Source organism: Perca fluviatilis, chromosome 2 (genome assembly GCF_010015445.1).
Source record: "Perca fluviatilis chromosome 2, GENO_Pfluv_1.0, whole genome shotgun sequence".
Classification (NCBI taxonomy): domain Eukaryota; kingdom Metazoa; phylum Chordata; class Actinopteri; order Perciformes; family Percidae; genus Perca; species Perca fluviatilis.
Window position 1 is genome coordinate 11,482,187 of NC_053113.1, and position 20,266 is coordinate 11,502,452.

Consider the following 20,266-nt stretch of genomic DNA (forward strand, 5'->3'; position numbering starts at 1 on the left):
CAAGAGGCTATTTTGCAGCGACACTGTAATTTTGTCCGGGGCTTGGCGCCGCCCAAGACGATAGTGTTTGGTTTAATGCCAATAAACCAAAAGCCAGAGTTTTTATCCCATCCCGGAATGCTGTGTGGACTAGCCAGACCATCCTCCCCAGCGCTGTGGAGGAAGGTCTGGCAATACCAGACTATTCCAATCACCTTAGCTTTCTGATCCTCTTACATACATCTTTATAACTACTGTTTAAGTAAGTTGTACTTGTGCATGGGGCAGAGTCTCATTCACCTCGGTCATCCATTGACCCCACATTGTTTGCTTTGATGATTTATATCAGTATTAATGTAGCTGCAAGTGAAATAATGCAAAGGGCAGACAATGAGGGGTGCTGCTAGGTTGCAGAGGCTAGGTTGCAGAGAGCGCAAGGACGATGATGGAGAGTAATGACAATAAAGTGTTCAACCTGCTATTTTTACAGTCTGGCCTGCTTTTTACCTCAGCAAGCAAGCAAGCACACTTCTCCAGATGAAATCCTTTGTGACTACATCTCTAATAAGCACAGCTCTGGTGGCTCTTTGTCACACATCAGCAGGTGTAAAAATCTACCAGATGATTAATCCAACTGGGTCAGTAATGGGAAGGTAGAGAACGCTAAGAGAAAACCAGGAGGAGCATCCAGTTCTTATATATCCCTGAAACACTGACATTCCCCTCCATACACATACATTTATATACACAATTTAGCTGTCGTTGAAATCTGTGGACATACTTATTTCAAATCAAGTAAAACGTTTGATCCCAAAACCACTTGAGCAGTATCACACGAGAGGATTTAACGTCAAGCACCTCGGTCCTAGCCACATCACTGAAGTGCCAAAAATATGACGGTAAATCACACCCTCGAGTGTGCAATTATACAACAACGGTTACCAACAAAATAAAAGTTATGATCAATTCATCGATTCGTATTGCGGGGCAATTCGCTCTCAAAATAATAAAAAGCAACAGAGACGATTTCTAGTCCCTTTTAGTCAATCAGCTAACTTGAGCTAACGTTAGCTTTGTAGAGATTGTGGGATTTCCCAAACTGAATAAATACAGCACATATAAACACAAAACTGCTTTGCTAGCTAAATCGTGTTGTAACCAAGGTATCTGCGGGATATATATATATATATATATATATTTTAATGGATAGATTTAGCTACTTTACATCCGCGAACTTCCAGAAACAGAGACTATTTCCTGTCCCTGCTTAGCGTTAGTCAGCCAGTCAATTGAGCTAACATTAGCTTTGTAGATATCATGCGATTTCAGATTTCCCAAACTGAATAAGTACCGCACATATAAACACAAAATTGCTTTGCTAGCTCAATCTTGTTGTAACTAAGATATCTGCTGAAAAAAAGAGATTAGATTTTTCAAAGTAGCCACCCTTTGCTTTTTTATTAATAAGGGAAAAAATTCCACTAATTAACCCTGACAAAGCACACCTGTGAAGTGAAAACCATTTCAGGTGACTACCTCATGAAGCTCATTGAGAGAACACCAAGGGTTTGCAGAGCTATCAAAAAAAGCAAAGGGTGGCTACTTTGAAGAATCTAAAATATAAGACATGTTTTCAATTATTTCACACTTTTTTGTTAAGTACATAATTCCATATATGTTCATTCATAGTTTTGATGCCTTTAGTAAGAATCTACAATGTAAATAGTCATGAAAATAAAGACACACATTGAATGAGAAGGTGTGTCCAAACTTTTGGCCTGTACTGTATAATGGTAACAACTACAACTAAATGACAACTAAACGTCTGGTGGGATCTACTTGTCGTATGATATAGCACCTGTCATGGCTCGTCCCTGTGTCAAGTTTTTGTTTTTTGTTTTCCATTTCCTGTTTTATTTTGAAACTTACCGTCTTGTCTCATTTCAGGTCTGTTGTCTTCCTGGTCTTTGTTCTCCTTCCCGCCTGTGTGATTACCTGTCCCCACCCTTACGGGTTGCACCTGTGTCTCATAGTCTCCCCTGTCTTGTGTATTTAAGTTCAGTCTTTCATTTACTCCTGTGATTGTTTCCTGTATTCCTGAGTTCATGTTTCCCTTGGAATTTGAGCATTGCCTGTTTTTTGGATTGCCCTTTGCCTGTTGTTTCTTGGACACTGTTACCTGAAAGTTTTATTAGCATGCTAATAAAACCGTTGAACTTTACTCACCTGAGTCGTGCCTTTGTGGGTCCAATTTCTGGTGTGTGTGGTAGCACCGATCACAAACCACCAGTTTAATCGCAACACAATTACTCCCTCTGATCATTCTGAACACGTCCTTAAATTTCCTATTTAACTCTACCCTCCCAAATTGGAGGTATAAACATTAAATAAATAAAAAAGTCTTCACTCTGTCCCAGCCTTGGCTTAAACTACTCTGCTCTCCACAGTTTCCCTGGACACACAAAAAGGTCCCGCAATAAAAGATATACTGACCCTTTACCACAAGCATCAATCAAGTCTAAGTGCTGGTAATGAAAAATCTGCAACCAAAGCTCTTTTCTGCTCGTCTAATACACTGACACTAATATTTCTAGTACTGACCTCTGGGCCCAAAGATGAAGGAATATGTGACTACAAATACTAACAGGGCAGAGAATTCATTTTAACACCTTCAGAAGAAGCAGACAAAAGGAAAGCCAGGGAAGACAGCACACAGTATAGAATAGGAGCTGATGTTGAAAGTGCTCTATGTATTTATAACTTGATGATGCTTTTATGAGCTGACAGATGGTGCAACATATAAATTATATCATTTTTTTTTTTAACTCAGAAATAGGAAGAACATGTATTTCTTGTCAGAGCACTTGGACCACTGTATTATACTTTTACATTTTATAATTCCATTCAAACCAGGTCTTACTTTTGTAGTTTTGGTTGACACTTTTATTAGTCTGATTGTCCTACTGCTGCTTGTCTTGCCCTGTCTGACTTCATTGTAGAAATAAGTTTTGAGATGTTTACATACAAATCTACAAGTCCCAAGTTTGAGGGATAAAAATAACAAATCCCAAGTTGTAATACACTTTAATTTCCCATGTTGCATTGTTGGACAATAGTGCCCTTGCACACCACACTCAAAAACTGACTTTGGTATTTGTAAATCTCCTTTTGTCTTTGTAATAGTCTTTCAGTGTTAATGTGCTAGTGCTGAAAAGATATACATCTTGATAACTGTTAATCATTAAAGTAATTTATTGTGCAAAAACATTTTCTGGCCCCAGATTTCTTAAATATTTTTTTTGAATTTGCTGCTTTCAGTATATCATATCACTGAAACTAAATGTTTTGGTTTGGGATTTTTTTTTTTCAGGTCAATTTGTATTTTCTGTCTGTCTGAAATATTGGAAAAAATAATTGACAGATATTTTTAAAATATACACCCTAGAATATATACTCAAAGCATAGTTAGAATCTGTTTGTCATTAGGACCTGAGCTCCTCAATCACCTATTTGTATTCCTGTTGTGGCTACACAGGCTGAAGTTCACGCAGAACCAGAGACACTCTCCTCCACCTCTGGGAAAACAAGTGCTACACTCTGCCTACACTTCTCCGCTTGCTTTGTTCTGTTTGCTTGTCCAGCTGCAGCCACAGAGGGCCTGGATGTCTGCATCGTCCCCCTGAGCCGGCTGCCTGAAGCACAATACTCAGGGCCCACAATCACTTCATGCTCCCCAAACCCGTTAATACAGTTCCTCACTTGAGATTGAGTTAACACCTCAACTCAGGCTCTCTTTTTCCCAAATTTGACTCTGTATTTACAAGGCATTGCTGTGGTTTGCTGTAACTGAATGAATAACTAATGGATGTGAACTGACAATTAAAGCGTTCCTACTGTCTGCTGAATTTGCTTCTCAGTTTTGAATTGTATCACCCATAGAGCCCACTAGGTGGAAGTATTGTCTAACTGAAATAAAACTAACAACCAACTGTGGCCGGCTAGCTCAGTTGGTAGCCTGGGTGCACATATGCAGATGTTTAATCCTCGATGCAGAAGGTCCAGGGTTTGAGTTCGACCTGTGACGGTTTTCCTGCATTTCATCCTCTCTCTCCCCTTTCATATGTCAGCTTTCATATCAAATAAAGGCAGGAATGCCAAAACAATAAATAAAATAAAAACTAACACCCACCTATGCTGGTGACTTTTAATGTTTACATGTCAGGAAACAAAGAGTTGTTTGTTTCCCACCTGGAATCGCGGCTCTACGCCCATTCATAACACCGACCTGTTGGAGTTGACCTTTCAGTGTTGGTGAGGCAGATGATTCATTTCTTGTCATGTTTATTTGAATAGGGACAGATGCTACGGCATAGACATTTGTACAACAAATCTCCAGTGTACAGTATAACAGCATTTATAGCTATTGCTAATTTCCAATGGCCGTCCCTAGGAGGGCTTTTAAACACTCATGAAAAACAAACATTGCCACATTAAAATATACATAAAGCACATAAACATACAAGGCACATCCCTCTTGACCTCTGAAACTTGCTCTATGAGCTGATTGTTTATCATGACATGACTATTTTGGTTGATGTAGGCCGTCTTCCAGAGGAAAAACAGAGTCACTGACTGACTAAGTATCAGGCATGAATTTTCAAGATATTATATGAAATATAATGCATGCCTTAATACAGTACACATTCGCCTCAACATTGTGCTGGAATCAAAGCAGCAACAAGCCACACCGTCAGACCAGAGAGAGAGAGAGAGAGAGAGAGAGAGAGGTTAAAGGGATAGTTTAGATTTGACTTTGATTTGATTTTTCAAACAGCAACTGCACGACACTTAAAGCAGAATATGGTAGATTTGCCGACTTTGAGACTCCCAGTAATTCCCACAGAAGCAGAGTTTTCGAAATTAAAGCTGGGAAACAGGTTGCTGTGAGTCGACTTTTGAAATGTAATCTTTGTTTTGCTTGATTTGCTACATTCTAAGATTTCTAAGGGCTTTATGTGGCCCAAACTGTAAGTGAGAAGACTATGAGACATGGAATAGTACAGTCAAAGATATTTGACTTTTTCGAAATAAAAGCATGAAAATAAACTCATGTCTGGCCCTTGATGCGATTCTCCTTTTCCACTGTGGCCCTTAGTGTAGTTGAGTTTGACACCCCTGTTCTAGCAGCAGCAAACGGTGCTGAAAAGCAGCACAGGACTGACATCTAGTGGAAGGAAAACTAAAAGCAGCTGCCTGTATTTCCTATTTTTCCTCCATCCTGTTTTGTGTTTGGTCTCGAGGTACACCAGCACATATATGTCATGTAGGGAAATAACTTGTGACTGCATACTAACCGTCAGATCGACACATACTTGGTTGTACATCGTCTTAAATGAGCTCCGTAGCTACTACGTGAAGCTGCGTTCAGATAAAAAAAATAAATAAAAAAAACAATCGCCCCCACGATGTTGCACAAGTAGACTTTATATTTAACCGTAACACTTTTTCGTCAGATGGTTTATTAAACACAACGTTTCCTACTGTACCTGGAAGCAGCTTCATTTCACGGAGAAAGAGAGAAAGAAAAGAGATAGAGGCAGTGATGTCACTGTTTACTGTACGGGACTCTCACACCTCCACAAAACACAGCGCGATGTGGGGTTGCGTTTACTCGCAAGACAGGCGATAGCAAACATAGCTAGACTCTTCTAAGTATTAAAAAAAGGGCTCTCACTAACTTTCAAAGGTTGTACACTTATTTCCATTCGGCAGTAGGTGTCGTTCTTCAAGTCGTTTGTCATCACCAAAATACTTGTTGTGTGTGTGTGTGTGTGTGTGTGTGTGTGTGTGTGTGTGTGTGTGTGTGTGATCCTTCTGCTTTTACCCCTTGATAAGTGCCAGCTTGTTTTCCGTTGGAACAGTTCGATTTTAGATTTGAATGAAAAATAGATTTGATTGTTAAATTGCTAGCTGTTTCTGATTGGCTACTGTTAGTGTTTGTAATAATAATAATAATAATAATAATAAGCATAATACATTTTATTTAAAGCTCATTTCATGACACCCAAGGTCACTTCACAAACAAAAAAGGACATTCAAATTATAGTCATCTTCTAAAGGTGCTGAGGTTCACACCATGCAGCAAGCCTTTTGATAATACCTATTTATAGTTTGAATGTTACATATCTAGTCGTTCTGATTGGCTGCTGTTATTTAATTTGAATGTCAAATGGTTGCATTTTTCTTTAAAACCTGTAAATATATATAATTTCTATTCACATGGCTTTTTGATACCTGGGAAAGGTATTTTTATTATTTTTGATAACAATAGTAACAACAATAATAGGCCTATATTGGGGCGTAATCATTAATATTCGGGGCATTTAGCCTACATAATATTTGATGGGGGGCGTTAGGGACCTGGATAATGGATAGGGGGGCGCTGGCACAAAAAAGGTTGAGAACCACTGCACTAAGGAGTGAAAACATCCCATCCTTCTTAACCTGGGACATATGACTTCTATCTGTGCTCACACTGAGGAGAAGTGTCTGAACCTGTCTGGAGATAATACTAAGAGATGGAGGTCAGGCAGAAACACATGCTGTATCTTCATTAAACACTTATATTTCTGCACAACACTTTGTGAAGACTATATATCCTGCGATTGTCACACTCCTCTGGGAGCAACTGGCAAACTGAAAGGAAGTGTTGATTGTCTCTGAGATCGCCCTCCTTATGTTTTTCTTATCTTGGCTGGTAAGGGGTAATATATTTACTGTAATAAATCCAAAAATGACCCCAATGCGTCATCAGATATTAAGGAAATACGCTAAGTTGAAATACTATCTTTTCTGACAACAATGCTAATGCCAGTATATTCTCCTTTTGAAATTTCCGTTCCGTGACGAATTTCTGTTTGTGTTTTGATCTGTGTGTTGTTATCAACTGCCGAATTTGACAGCCAGGCCGGGTTGCCAGATACGTATACCTGTAAAAACATAAACCCAGCAGGCTACAGCTGTAACATTAGTAGCCTACAGCCATGAAAGCAGCACACAAACGAACGGACAAACAGATAAAGATAAATTCTACCCGACCTAAAAGACAGTTGCGTGACCAGAGACGTAACAACCCCTTGGTAAATATTGGAGATGTATTTGAAAGATGGAGACAGCTTAGATCCCAAAAGGGCGCAGAGTTGGCTAATTGGCTCCTGAACAGGTAAGCATTAGCTCCAGGCTAATTTATCACAGCTACTATGGACGGGCATTTTATGTAATTTCAGTATTTGTGTATTCACATTTAATTACAGTATATAGCTAGAGTACCCGAAAATCTGTACCTCATATTCATAATTTCTTCTTTGCAGGTGGAAGTATGGTTAAACAGTGACGTCACACTCGTCCTAGATACAGAGCCGGCCCGACCCATAAGCGAACTAAGCAGCTGCTTAGGGCCCCGTGGCTACCAAAGGGCCCCCAAGAGCGCTTTAAATGTCCCACAATAGAGCTCATAACAGAGCTGGTCTATTTAAAGATAGTGTTGCTGCTAATAGGTCTCACATTAGTCTTTAAATGCTTATTTGTACATTATGAGTGCTTAAACTAATATTTACAATACACAAGTTGGTGTTACAATGTTGAGAGTCCCCAAACCAAATCCTGCTTAGGGTCCCCCAAAGTCTAGGGCCGGCCCTGCCTAGATAGAATGGATAATTGGAAAAGTACTCTGAGATAAAAGTCTTTTCAGTTCTAGTTCATGCACAAATGATTGTATGCTTGATAAACGGCCCTTTACTTGTGGAAATAAAGTCCAGCTGATTACACAGGAATCTATCGGCAGTGAACAATCGTATTACTATGAGAATCCATCACTCAGGCTAGTCCAGCAACATTGATTCATGTGAAAAATCACCCTAATAAAACTTATTCAGGGTTGTCAGGCAATTATGAGAAATCACTTCACAACCCCAGGTGACATTTGTCAGGCTAATATATCCTGAGAATGTCCAGCAATGTGTCATAATTGCAGAGATTAGATGGTGATTTGACTCCTTTTACCTTTTTAAAGTTTTAATAATGTGGACGCCTTGAACAGCTGCTGTGCTGCATTTACGTAATAAGCAGGTGACTGGGAAATAAAGCTGCCACTGTCCTGCAGCTTCTGCAGACTATCGGATAGTACCAAGGCATTAAATGTTCCAATGTGGAAGTAGAGCGTTGATGAAGCATGTATTGGTATATATATATATATATATATATATATATATATATATATATATATATATATATATAATGTATACAGTATATATATATATATTGTATACAGTATGTATCATATAATGTATACAGTATGTACCAAACACCACAGGACTCTGGAGAGTATCCAGGCATGAGGGCCTGAAGTTGCGCCAGATGGATGTGACGACGTGGTTTTAATCAGCACCGGTATTAGGTTTCTAGAGTGTAATTTGGTATATTGTCTAGATATAGTATATTTTGATTTCAATAAGGCAGTACATGCATTTCTAGTTACAGTCAGGGGTGGGGCTAGAAGGGGGGCATTTCTAATAAAGACCACATCATTTCTTGTTTTGGTCTAATATATATTATTATATATGTATGTATTACATATATGTATTATACAAATTAAGGCTTATTATATCTTATTAATGTACTATTCAGTACTATTTATTTATTAGCATAATTTAGGTGTTTGGCCTTTAATTAGGGTATAACTGTTCATTGATTGTCTAATAAAAACAACATTGTTTCTAATAATTTTGGTCTAATTTGATTCAAAGTATGTCTTTTTAATGTACCGTCAAATAGTGCAAAGTAGCCTAAAATTACAGTGTAATGGTAAACCATAACTTTTGTTTCGTAAAGGATGGGGTGAATGGTTTATGGCTCCTGCCCTCTGTTAGGGTCTGGCCACATCGCCTCATTCACATCACAAAGAATATCATCCCTGGCCAGGCAACGGGGGAAATATCGCCTTGTCAAGCCTGGACTGACCCCACCTCAGTGTCTCTGCATGCCTCTCAATCGGATTGAGAAATGGGGAGTAACGGGCCAAGTATACCACTGTGAAGTTACAGTATTGTGGTTGGTGAACCAGTCCCAGACCAGAGCAGCCCGGTGGAAACTAACATTATTGATGATGACAACAAACCTGACAACAAACCTGGACTGCTGTGGTCCGTCCTGTACAACTACATGATGTAGTGCATCCAGAAATGTGATTATGTGTGCAGTATTGTAGGGACCTAGAGTGGCAAGGTGATGGAGAACTCCTCGAAGACTAATGGCAGCACACAAGGTGATCATGTGTGTGGGTTTGTTGCCAATTTCAGATAGTGTTTTGCATTTTGAAGAGAAGTGTTTTCCCAATGATTGTCTAACGTAATAACCAGTGTGTAGTGTTTTGCAAGAACTGTGATGCAGCATTGCAAACAAAGAAAAATGTTTGTACTTTCCTACAAAGCCTTTGTTTAAGGCATGGTTACAAAAGTTTAAGGTTTTGACGATTTTGTCTAACCATTTACTTATAGTGTGTAAGCAATCGGCAAAAACTGTAATCAGTCAACCAATTTCATTAGTCACGTGAAATCGTAGAGGTAGAGTTACAGTGAAATGTTTTCCCATCAGCTCTTTCAACTCGTGCATGATTCATCTTAAAGCAAAAATGTGGCCATCAGACCGACATGTTAACCCTCAACAACAACTTCTCTCAACAAACATGACATCTTTATCTCATCTTCATAGGAAACCTTGAAGCACCCGGCTCTCTATCAAGTAATCTATGTCCTTTACACATTACAAGTCTAAAACCACTGAGGCTGACATGTCTTCAAGCAAAGATTATATAGAGATGTGAGGAAACAACCAGCGATAAGTGTGTGTGTGTAAGTGTGTGTGTGTGTGTGTGTGTGTGTGTGTGTGTGTGTGTGTGTGTGTGTGTGTGTGTGTGTGTGTGTGTGTGTGTTAGCCAGCCAGCCATCTGTCCATCATGGCAGAAAAAAGACAGAACCCTGTAGCCTATTATCTCAAAGAATGAAATGAAAAATGTCCACAAGAAATCGAAATGTTGCATTTGTTGTTAGGCAGCAGAGCAGGAGACAACAAGAATCAGACAAACTGCATAACTGCAGTCACTCCATCCCCGTATATACAGTATCTCACAAAAATGAGTACACCCCTCACATTTTGTTAAATATTTTTTCATTACACATTACACATTTTATTACACTTACTTACTTAGATACTGTGTGTCTATATATATATATAGATATATATATATTTACGGACACCAGCAATGAAAGTCCGTATAATAATGACAATATAATACTTCCAGTGTTTAAAGACGCTCCAGAATACAGTATATTGTATCTACTCCAGTAAAAAAAGATTCTGGGGGAGGACCCACCCACTTTATTCTTTTTGCTTCCGAAGCCCCAGTGTTCCCTCTATTTCTGTTGTTAAATCTACATCTACAGACACATTTTTTTCTCACTGGCCTTTTTAACTCACCAATCTCTCAATCAGCTTTCATCTCTCAGTGTTTTTTTCTACAGCACTTTGGTCAGCTTAAGCTGTGTTTAAATGTGCTCTAGAAATAAACTTTACTTACTTAAATTAAATATAAGAAACATTTTACATACCGAGACATATGTTTCTTATAATAATTAAATTCAGAAATCACAAAACAGTGAAAACTGGGTCCCAAGTTTTATCATTTATTTATAACCTTTACTAAACAGACAATTGATTATAGACTGATATAGACCAAGGTATAATAACAAGTATATAACACTGTAAGTTACAAAAACTACGAATTCAATTCAATAAATGCATAAAAGACAATTTAAAATCCTTCACATATATAAAAAAATTACATAATCATTTGATGTAAAATAAAACATCAGTACAGTAACACAAGATAAAATGATTTGAAAAAAGAAACACCTTAGGTGAAAGTAATGTCAAAAGGTTAATTACCAACATGTTAAAAAATATTAAAAACAATATCACATTTTTTTTTAATACATTTTCATAAAACACCATATATTATACTGCACATTGCTGCAGCTCCTCTTTTCACCCTGTGTGTTGAGCTCTCTGTTTTAGCTACAGAGTGAGGCATCACACTTCTGTTCCATCTTTGTCGGGAGTCGCACATGTACAGTACCTAGGTAAGGACTACTAGCCAGTCAGAAGCAGAGTATGAGGGCGTGCCACGCTAGCAGCTAGGCGAGCATTATAACGTGTGTTCCAAAGTGATCATATCTGTCTCTGAAGTAAAGACTGGACTACAATAGAGCTGTTTGGAGCAGTTGGTGAACAGTGTTTTCTGTTGGAGATGGTAAGTCCCTTTGTTGTGGACTTTGGGCTTTTTCACTTTGTAAACCTATAACGTGCACAAAAAAGATATATAACACAATAAAGGAAAGGGAAAAAGCCAAAAAGCATAATATGAACACTTTAATATTAATATCACATACAGTTTATGTAGTTTTTTGTTTGTTGTTTTTGTAATCTCTCGCTCCGTCTTTCTCTGTTTTTTGTGTTCAAGTTCAAATGTTTTATTTGCATGAATGTCTAACATCCATTGTTTTTAAAATCAAGTGTATACCAGGCTGTATTAAAGCCAATGATGAAATGAACATATGCATGTTAAGTCTCTCTCTGAGGTGAAAGCTGCTCTCCTCTCCTGGTCCTCTGGTTCACAGCGACTACAGCAGCACAGAGCATCAGCAGCAGGACACTGAGCACTGAGCATCGCACTTTGAAGAAGGTGGAGTAAATCCCAAAGGGCTCCATGTACACTAACACAGTTCTGCTGGTTGACACACACTGATTATCATATGATCTAACGGCACATCAGTACTCCCCTGCGTCTCCCACTGAGATATTAGAGATAACCAGGCTCCCATTTGTATAGTGCCTGCTCACTCTGCTCATGCTCGGATCAGACGTTACACTAAAGATTCTTCCCTCTGTTCGGTTCGACTTGATGAACCAGTGGTGCCAATTACCCTCTCCCAAATCTCTGCATCTGAGAGTGACTTCTTCTCCCTCTGAGAAGAGCTCTACAGCAGGGGGGGGGGATTTGGGGCACACCAAGAGATAATACATTTGCACTCTCCCAGAGGCATAACAGTAGTACAGACCTGTGTGATTTAACGTTAGAGATGAAAACACCAGCGAGTAGTTTTGGTTCACCGAAGGAACAGTCTGGTTTTGTTGTCCTGGGTCGGTGTAAGAGTGTGTTTTTGGTTTAAACCTCCAACGTGGAGGATGGTTGTCAATGGAATCAGTGACAGTGCACGGCAACACAGCTGTCCCTTCCACTGAGCGGTAGATCGTCTCCGATCGTAGTTTCAACTTCACAGTGTGACTGCTAACACACTGCTGTTGGTTCATCACCAGACATCTGTACCATGTAAAGTCTGTTGCTGTGAGGTTGAATAAACGAAGAGCTGATGTGTTTGTCACCACTTGGTATCTTCCTGTAACATCGTCCATCACTGATGTCGTCTTGTCCCCAAAAACCCTAGTCCAGTTCTCTTGCTTGTCACTAAACTTGAGCCACTGGATATCCAGATTGTCAGCCGCTCCCTTACATGGCAGGTCAACTGTTTCTCCAAGTAACGCTCGAATAATTCTCACGTCATCTATTGAACTGCAAACAGTAATACTGATGTTTTTCTCATGCGTCATTTTGCCCTTAGTCCAACACTCCTCTTGGTACGGGCCGGAGTCTGAATACTTCATGTTGAGGATCGTGTAAGAAGAAGTATTGGCCGTGCTGACAAGTCGTCGTTTCAAGTCATTAGATACTTTCAAGTTCTTGGACCAGGGGTCAGAGGTGTTCCACAGGACGAGCTTCTCCTCACCAACAGATCTGGAGATCAGGCAGGAGTCGGTGTTCTCGGGGAGGCTGAAGGTGTAAGAGCCCCTTTCCTTTAGGATGATACGTTCTTCATGGATGTTGTTGATGATAGCAAACAGCAGGAAGGAGAGCTGTGTGACTGCAGCCATTCTGCTCTGAGGTCCACTTGTGAGTGTCGACAAACACTGACACCGCTCACCTCATACGCAGCTTTTTTTTCAACCAACATGACTTCTTTATCTCATCATCATAGGAAACTTTGAAGCATCAGGCTCTCTATCATGTCATGTCATCTGTGCATGTCTAAAACACGGAGGTTGACGTGTCTTCAAACATAGATTATTTAGACACGTGAGGAAACAAACAGTGATAAGTGTGTGTGTCTGATTTCAGTTGAGATAACTTTTTTTTTCATTTTTGGGGCCTTTGACTAATCTTGAAGTTATTTCTGATCCATTTAGCACAAAATTAGATCCGTGCTGTGACATCTTCTCCTACCTTGATAACGGCAACCGTTTACGTGTCTGAATGGTGCAGCATATATGAACAGCATTGGCCACAAATTGCACATTAACCCTCCTGTTGTCCTCGGGTCAAATTTGACCCATTTTCAAAACGTTTCTATATCAGAAAATTTGGGTTTCTTTCAACCACATTGTCAAAAAAATTTAAAATATGACGCGGACGGTTCCGTAAAATCAGATCAGTTCACTACTTTCATTGAATTTGGGTGTTTTATTCAATTTTATAGCATTTAGAGAAGGAAAAAAATGATACAACAACATTGAAAAGATGGACAAAATGTCTATAGAAAAGATTGAAAAAGTGACAAAAACATCAGAAAAAGTGGAAAAAATTGCAAAAAGGTCGGGAAAAGTGAGAAAAAATGTCGACCAATTTCAGTTTGGAATTTTGACCCAGAAAAACAAAAAGTTGCAGGTCGTCGGGTTTATCCTGTTCTTCCTTAATACAATCCATACATTCTTAACAATTACACATATTTTATATATGAGGCCTTTAAAAAAAAATATATTTCAGATCTTTGAACCACATTCACAGCATCACTGCTCCTTAGATGTCTTTATTGATATGAACAAACAACATGCGGAACACAACAGCAACAACTGGTAAATACAATAAATCCCCTCTGATTGTAACTGACAGTCTAAATCACAAAGTAAAGTCATCCATAACAGCAGCACATACTGCATATAATAATATCAAGTTGTGGAGTGAAACTTCCCTTTCTGTGTGAGTATGAACTATTATTTAGATATTGCTATTTTCATGTAACAGGTTTGCAACTGCACATTCTGCTTTTTCCCCATTTAATCTTGAGTGACAGAAGTAATACAGGAAATGTTCCTCTATGTATTTATAAAATCTCATCCTGTAGTTGTTCATTTGGCTGAGTTTCAAATCGTTCTGTCATCTGTCCTGTTTGTCTTGGATCCCTAATGAAGCGGAAATTATATATTTAATTTAAAAATACCAAGCTCCAAAATATACTGTAATCATGCTCCAAACACGGTTTTTCTCCCTGAAAAGTCATTTTAGCTATTAGGGCTGCACAAAATGCGGAAAATATGCGCCACGCCATAACGTTGTTGAATATCGGAATGACAGTTACATTTTAAAGACGCCGTTTTCTACTGAGATTTTCTTTCAACTAACACAAACAAACTCTGAGTTTATTTCATATTTCGCAATGTGTTCACTGCACCAGTTGATAAAGACGATATATTGTGCAGCCCTAATTTTTATATATGTTTTTAGTTCAATAGCAAAGATGTCCAAAATCTGACAATACATGTGTGTCCAAACGCACAATCACACAGTCCTGAAACTAGACAGGTGGATGTGATCTCTACATGTCTCTCTGTTTAAACAGTGTTGTCGTCTCTCCCAGCTCAGCAGCAGTTACCGGCCTCCTGCGTCTGTTTCTCCCCTCCCAGCCACAGGGGGGTGCTGCTGATCTTGGCACTCTGGGCCCTGGCCTCCTTCGACTCGGCCTGTACCCCCCCTCCCTCGCTGGCCACGCGCTTGTGGATCTCAGAGGCCATGGTGAGGAAAGCCCTCTCCACGTTATCAGCGCTCTTAGCACTCGTCTCCAGGAAGGGGATCTTAAGAGACGAGGCCAGGTCCTGGCACAGAGACAGAGGGGCGTGGGAGACAAAAAGAAGGAAGAATGGGAGGAAACGTGAAACATATAATCACAAATCTATTACCCCTCGGAGGACAAACGACACACCGGCGAGTCCAAGCGATGTTTGACAACACTCCTACTCAAAAAGCGATATTACAAAATTTAATTTGAGACATTTATTTACATTTTTATTCATATATTACGCTACTGTCGTGAACCAAAGAATTTTGTAAACTCATTTCAAGCCCCAAAACAATTGAGTTTAGGTTTTCACAAGAGATTTGAGAAATATTTCCACTTTAGGGCCAAATTATCTCTCTATACTGTACATTGTGCATACCATATTTAATGCTGTCTCTGCTGTCTTTTTTTAAACTTTATCCTTGCACTGCTATAGTTTTTATATTACTTTGTCTTACACTACCACCATGGCACACACTCTCATAGAGCACCTTTCTTTTTATTTAGTATCTTTTCTTTTATTGTCCATAATATTCTTGTGGATGTATTATTTATCATCCTGTTTGTGATGTACACTACCGGTCAGATGTTTTAGAACACCCCAATTTTTACAGGTTTTTATTGAAATTCATGCAGTTCAATGTCTTATTGTACTCTGAAATGAAAGAATAGAACAAATGAACAATTTAAGTTAAAAAAGAAATCATGGAATCAATTTATAAACCAAATTGTATTCTACATTTTTGACTCATCAAAGTAGCCCTCTTTGGCAGATATAACAGCTGAACACACTCGTGGCATTCTTTCTACAATGGAAATCAAATATTCTTCCGAAAGTTCTTCCCAACTCTGTTGCAGAAGTTACCATAAATGTGTGGCACTTGTAGGTTGCTTTGCTTTCACTTTTCTGTCCAGTTCATCCCAAACCAGCTCAGGGGTTTAAGGGGACTGAGTACCCAGGGCCCTCGTGTGAGGAGGGCCCAAAAAGATGCTAGAATGAATAGCTGTGGATGCGGGGAGGGGCCCATAGAAAATGCCTTTCTACAGGGAATTTTGTGCTACGCCCCTGCAGAAAGCTGAGTTAATTCTGAAAATTTTTATATAAAACACAACGGGATCAGGATTTATGCAAATACCCTTAAAAGGAGAATTCAAGAAGAAATCTAAAAATGCCCTTAGACCCCAGAGGGTTAATGTGAAAAATCATCCCAACGTCGGCTATTATGCAATCATAATTCTGTTTAAAAGTAAAGTATAAGTACTAGCATATGCTCATGTATCATATTAAAAGTGACACGTACTCTGTATGAAAATGAATCCCTTCACGGTCTTAAATTATTGATGATTTTGAAAAGCGGTTCACCTGCTTTATATTCCACCGGGTATTTTATGACTACACCATCCAAATGTATGAGTTTACATTATGTATGGCATGTAAAAACTCTGCAAAGTAACTCCATGCATTTTAGATATCAAGTTAAGGATGGGAAGAGATTTTATTTTTTACAGCTCAACCAGGACAAAAGTTAAGCTCAGAGAGACAAACTCAAAGTGAAACTGCACTGGCATTGAACAGCTGTCAACAAGTTAAAAACCGAAGGGTTATCTTCGATTCAGACTTTAGCTTCAAACCTCAAATCAGAAATATAACTAAGAATTAATTTTAGCGTCTCAAGAACATCGCCAGGGTGTGACCGTTTCTCTGTCAAGCTCTCTGGTGCTCTGCCACCCTGTGTGACTATACTGAATAAAATCATTTGAAGCTGCTAAAGTAATGGGTCAATATTTGGAGGTGGTAGATTTAAGTTGCTCGTTGCACTGATAGCCCGTTACCTGAGCGGTGCCGGCGTCCACCACTTTCTTACTAACGAGGTCACACTTGTTCCCCACCAGCAGCCTGGAGACGTTTTCACAGGCGTAGCGATCTATCTCGTCCAGCCACTGCCTCACATTGTTAAAGGACTCCTGTGGAGAGGAGAATGAGAAAAGAAGAGAAGTTAATGTTCAAACTCTGTCCCATTACGTTGTCGATGATGTGACAGAAGCGCACACTGGCCTGCTCGGTGACGTCGTAGACGATGATGATGCCGTGGGCCCCTCTGTAGTAGCTGGAGGTGATGGTTCGAAACCTCTCCTGACCTGCTGTGTCCCACTTAGGGGCACACACACACACACACACACATACACAGAGTAAGATGGTGAGCATGGTCACTACCAAGCTTACATGACACAGAATTTTTTCTGTTTTTTTATTGCTTTAACAAACAAACTAGATGGTGTTTCCTAATAATAACCCACTCCCCACCACACCGCTGATGTCGTCTGATAAACTCTTACAATCTGTAGTTTCACCGTCTTCCCGTCCATGTCGATGGTCCTGATCTTGAAGTCGACTCCGATGGTGGAGATGTAGCTCTCAGTGTAGGTGTCATCCTAAGGGGGTGTGTGACATTCGGTCAACTATAAGCAGTAAAGGGTTTAAAATGAAGTGTGTGTGTGTGTGTGTGTGTGTGTGTGTGTGTGTGTGTGTGTGTGTGTGTGTGTGTGTGTGTGTGTGTGTGTGTGTGTGTGTGTGTGTGAGGGTCTACCGCAAAGCGCAGCAGCAGACATGACTTTCCGACTCCAGAGTCACCAATCAGAAGAAGTTTGAACAGGTAGTCACTGGAGGAGGACACACACACACACACACACACACACATTAGAGTGCGGATCGGGCCGCATTTTTCTGTCCGAGCCCGGCCCGCGTCCGACAGAGCAGTAACCGAGCCTGGCCCAAGCCCGACAGGCATTAGATATTTATGTCAGAGCCCGACACAGTTAAAATCACATTTTTTTCTCATACTAATGAAACATGTACGTTTGTAGGAAGGCATTTGTAAATGTCAACAGATGAGCGCATCAGCGCACACGGGGCAACAAGCGCACGTTAACACAGGCGTGAACCTACAAAATAAGCTTTTTTAAAGTTAAAATGTTCAATGCCTTTATCGCGCTGATGTGACCGAGCTTGACCTGAACCTGAACATCATTTCTAAATATCCATCCTCTAACACACATAGATGTACATCAACGCATTCTCATTAACAGGTACATATGACATCGTACGAAAACTTATACACAACAATACAAAATAAGGCGACCGCTGGCTGATCACTTGACGACGGGGGTCACATGACAGCTTAGCGGGTTTTACAGATAAATTTATATTTAAGGGGCTGTTGCAGTTGAGTTCAGCTGACAAAAATGTACCGTCATCTGGTGAAGACAGTTAAGTTTAGGGTTAGGGTTTAGGGTTTAGGGTTAGGGTTAGGGTTTAGGGTTTAGGGTTAACACCAAAATGACAACAAGCCACTTGAGCTGTGATGTCTGTCTATTAACATGCCAGCATTGAAGAGTTTTCAAATTTGTTTTTATATCGTCTAATAGGTACAGTTTTCCCAGATACCTATTATTACTAAAATAATCCTCAAATGAAAACAAATATAATCCTCCCTTTTAGTGCTTCTGAAAGTAACAGAACAGAGCGCAGTTTTGAGGGAGAAGTCTCACTTTCTTCTTCAGTTTGATATGGCAACTGAACCACATCAAACTCGTAGAACTACAATACCCAGCAGCCACAGGGGCCTAGTGATCAAACTTCCCAGAATTGGCTCTGCAGAAAATGAACTAGACTTTTTCTTCTGTAACTCACAACTCTACAGCTGACAGCTACCTCAGTTCAAACTATGAGATCATCTGTCCTTTATATTAATTATACATGCATATGGTATACAGTAACATAGCTAATCTTAATCGTAGACATGTAGCTAAGACATTAGTACAAACTCACAAGATTAAATTAGTAAATGTGTGTTTAAATGTCGGGCAAAAAACAAATGGCACAGACTGCAAAGATATCTCCCTGAACACTGTATCCACGACAAAAACAAGGCTCTTCAATTGTCTCCTAACATTTTAATGTCAGCAGTCACTGTTAAAGAGCAGATGTCAGTGTCTTCCTGTGGTACACATTGTATGTTTTTGTAAGTCACACGCAACATACAGGACGAAATAGCACTTACTATTCAGGATTCATGATCGCTGAGGTGGCTCCAGGTGACACGACAAAATAAAGAATCCCTGAAATGTAATCCTGAAGCTGAAAACTGTCAGATTATCTCAGCCTCCGTGATGTTGTGTGCTATTCTGTGTGTGTGTGTGTGTGTGTGTGTGTGTGTGTGTGTGTGTGTGTGTGTGTGTGTGTGTGTGTGTGTGTGTGTGTGTGTGTGTGTGTGTGTGTCGGTATCTGTCCTTTGGAGGGCAAATGGCAGAATAAGCCAGAGCTACTGGCCGACTGATGAGCTGACTGGTTCAGATGCATTATTTATTAATAAAGACCTGCTCCGGTTACACCAGGGACAGCACCTGGACCCGAGACACTCGCACACACACACACACACACACACACACAGACACACAGACAAACACTGCATTGCTGAATACAATCACACTAAACATCATCAGCAACTCTTTTATCTGCTCTTTTCGTTTGGGATATGTATTTCTTGCAGCACGCTGGGCCTCTGCTCTCGACTGACATCACCTCACGCGTACAGCGACTCCTGTGCGTCATACTGCGTCACTGGACCGACCGCAGTTCTGAAACCTCCAAACAAAAGAAGCAGGAAGTAGTTCTTCTTCTGGAACCACCCATGAAACTACAAGTAACACTAGAGTATCATTAGAGAGCCCTGATATTAAGGATGGTTTTACAACAAACATTCATACATCTATTTATGAGATTTTCTTGTTTGTGACAATAAAACAAGAATTTTTTTTTTGGATCTCACGAAACATATTGAAATTGCCCTGTGTTTTCAAATGGGGGAGCGTAGTTTGTGGCCTGGAAGAAGTTAAGAGGAAAAACACAAGACTTTCACACAGGAAACGGGTGTTCGTGTGCCGGGAGTTCTACTTTAGGCAGTGGTGTAGTCTACGTGATACGCTGGTATACGCAGCGTACCCACTAAGAAAGATCCAGGATTTCCATATACCCACTTAAAAATGCCCAATGACACGCAACAACATACTTTCCATTATATTTATGATATATTTAGAATTTTCGTCTGTGTTTATCTTCTTTGCATAGGATTAATAAAGGTATTTCCACCGTAAATTGGTGCATAAAAGTGTATCTGAATTAGAGGATGGATACCTGAACCGAGCCTGTCAGAACCCGTCGGAACCCGAAAAATAATCTTAATGCCTGTCAGGCTCGGGCCGGGCTCGGTTACTGCTCTGTCGGA

The 20,266-nt window shown here is 39.8% G+C and overlaps 1 protein-coding gene and 1 long non-coding RNA gene across 2 annotated transcripts; one reads left to right on the plus strand and one right to left on the minus strand.

The window, feature by feature from the left end:
- Window positions 1-2,425: 2,425 nt before the first annotated feature.
- On the plus strand, window positions 2,426-3,884 carry LOC120572352. Its single transcript, XR_005641426.1, has 2 exons — window positions 2,426-2,507; window positions 3,515-3,884. It is a non-coding gene; the product is annotated as an uncharacterized LOC120572352 (long non-coding RNA).
- Window positions 3,885-13,985: 10,101 nt separating this feature from the next.
- Window positions 13,986-19,154, minus strand: LOC120547527 (ras-related protein ORAB-1-like). Its single transcript, XM_039782975.1, has 6 exons — window positions 19,043-19,154; window positions 17,570-17,642; window positions 17,319-17,414; window positions 17,038-17,133; window positions 16,815-16,946; window positions 13,986-15,018 (listed from the first exon to the last, which is right to left on the minus strand). Exons 1-6 carry the CDS (start codon window positions 19,054-19,056, stop codon window positions 14,785-14,787), a joined length of 645 nt encoding a protein of 214 aa, XP_039638909.1. The 5' UTR covers window positions 19,057-19,154; the 3' UTR covers window positions 13,986-14,784.
- Between the last annotated feature and the right edge of the window lie 1,112 nt (window positions 19,155-20,266).

Excerpts from the sequence above, each read along its gene's own strand:
- LOC120547527 (XM_039782975.1), bottom strand. Across the intron at positions 17,415-17,569 it reads GTCTGCTGCTGCGCTTTGCG|GATGACACCTACACTGAGAG; the intron begins GTAGACCCTCAC and ends ACACCCCCTTAG. Across the intron at positions 16,947-17,037 it reads TCTACGACGTCACCGAGCAG|GAGTCCTTTAACAATGTGAG; the intron begins GCCAGTGTGCGC and ends TCCTCTCCACAG.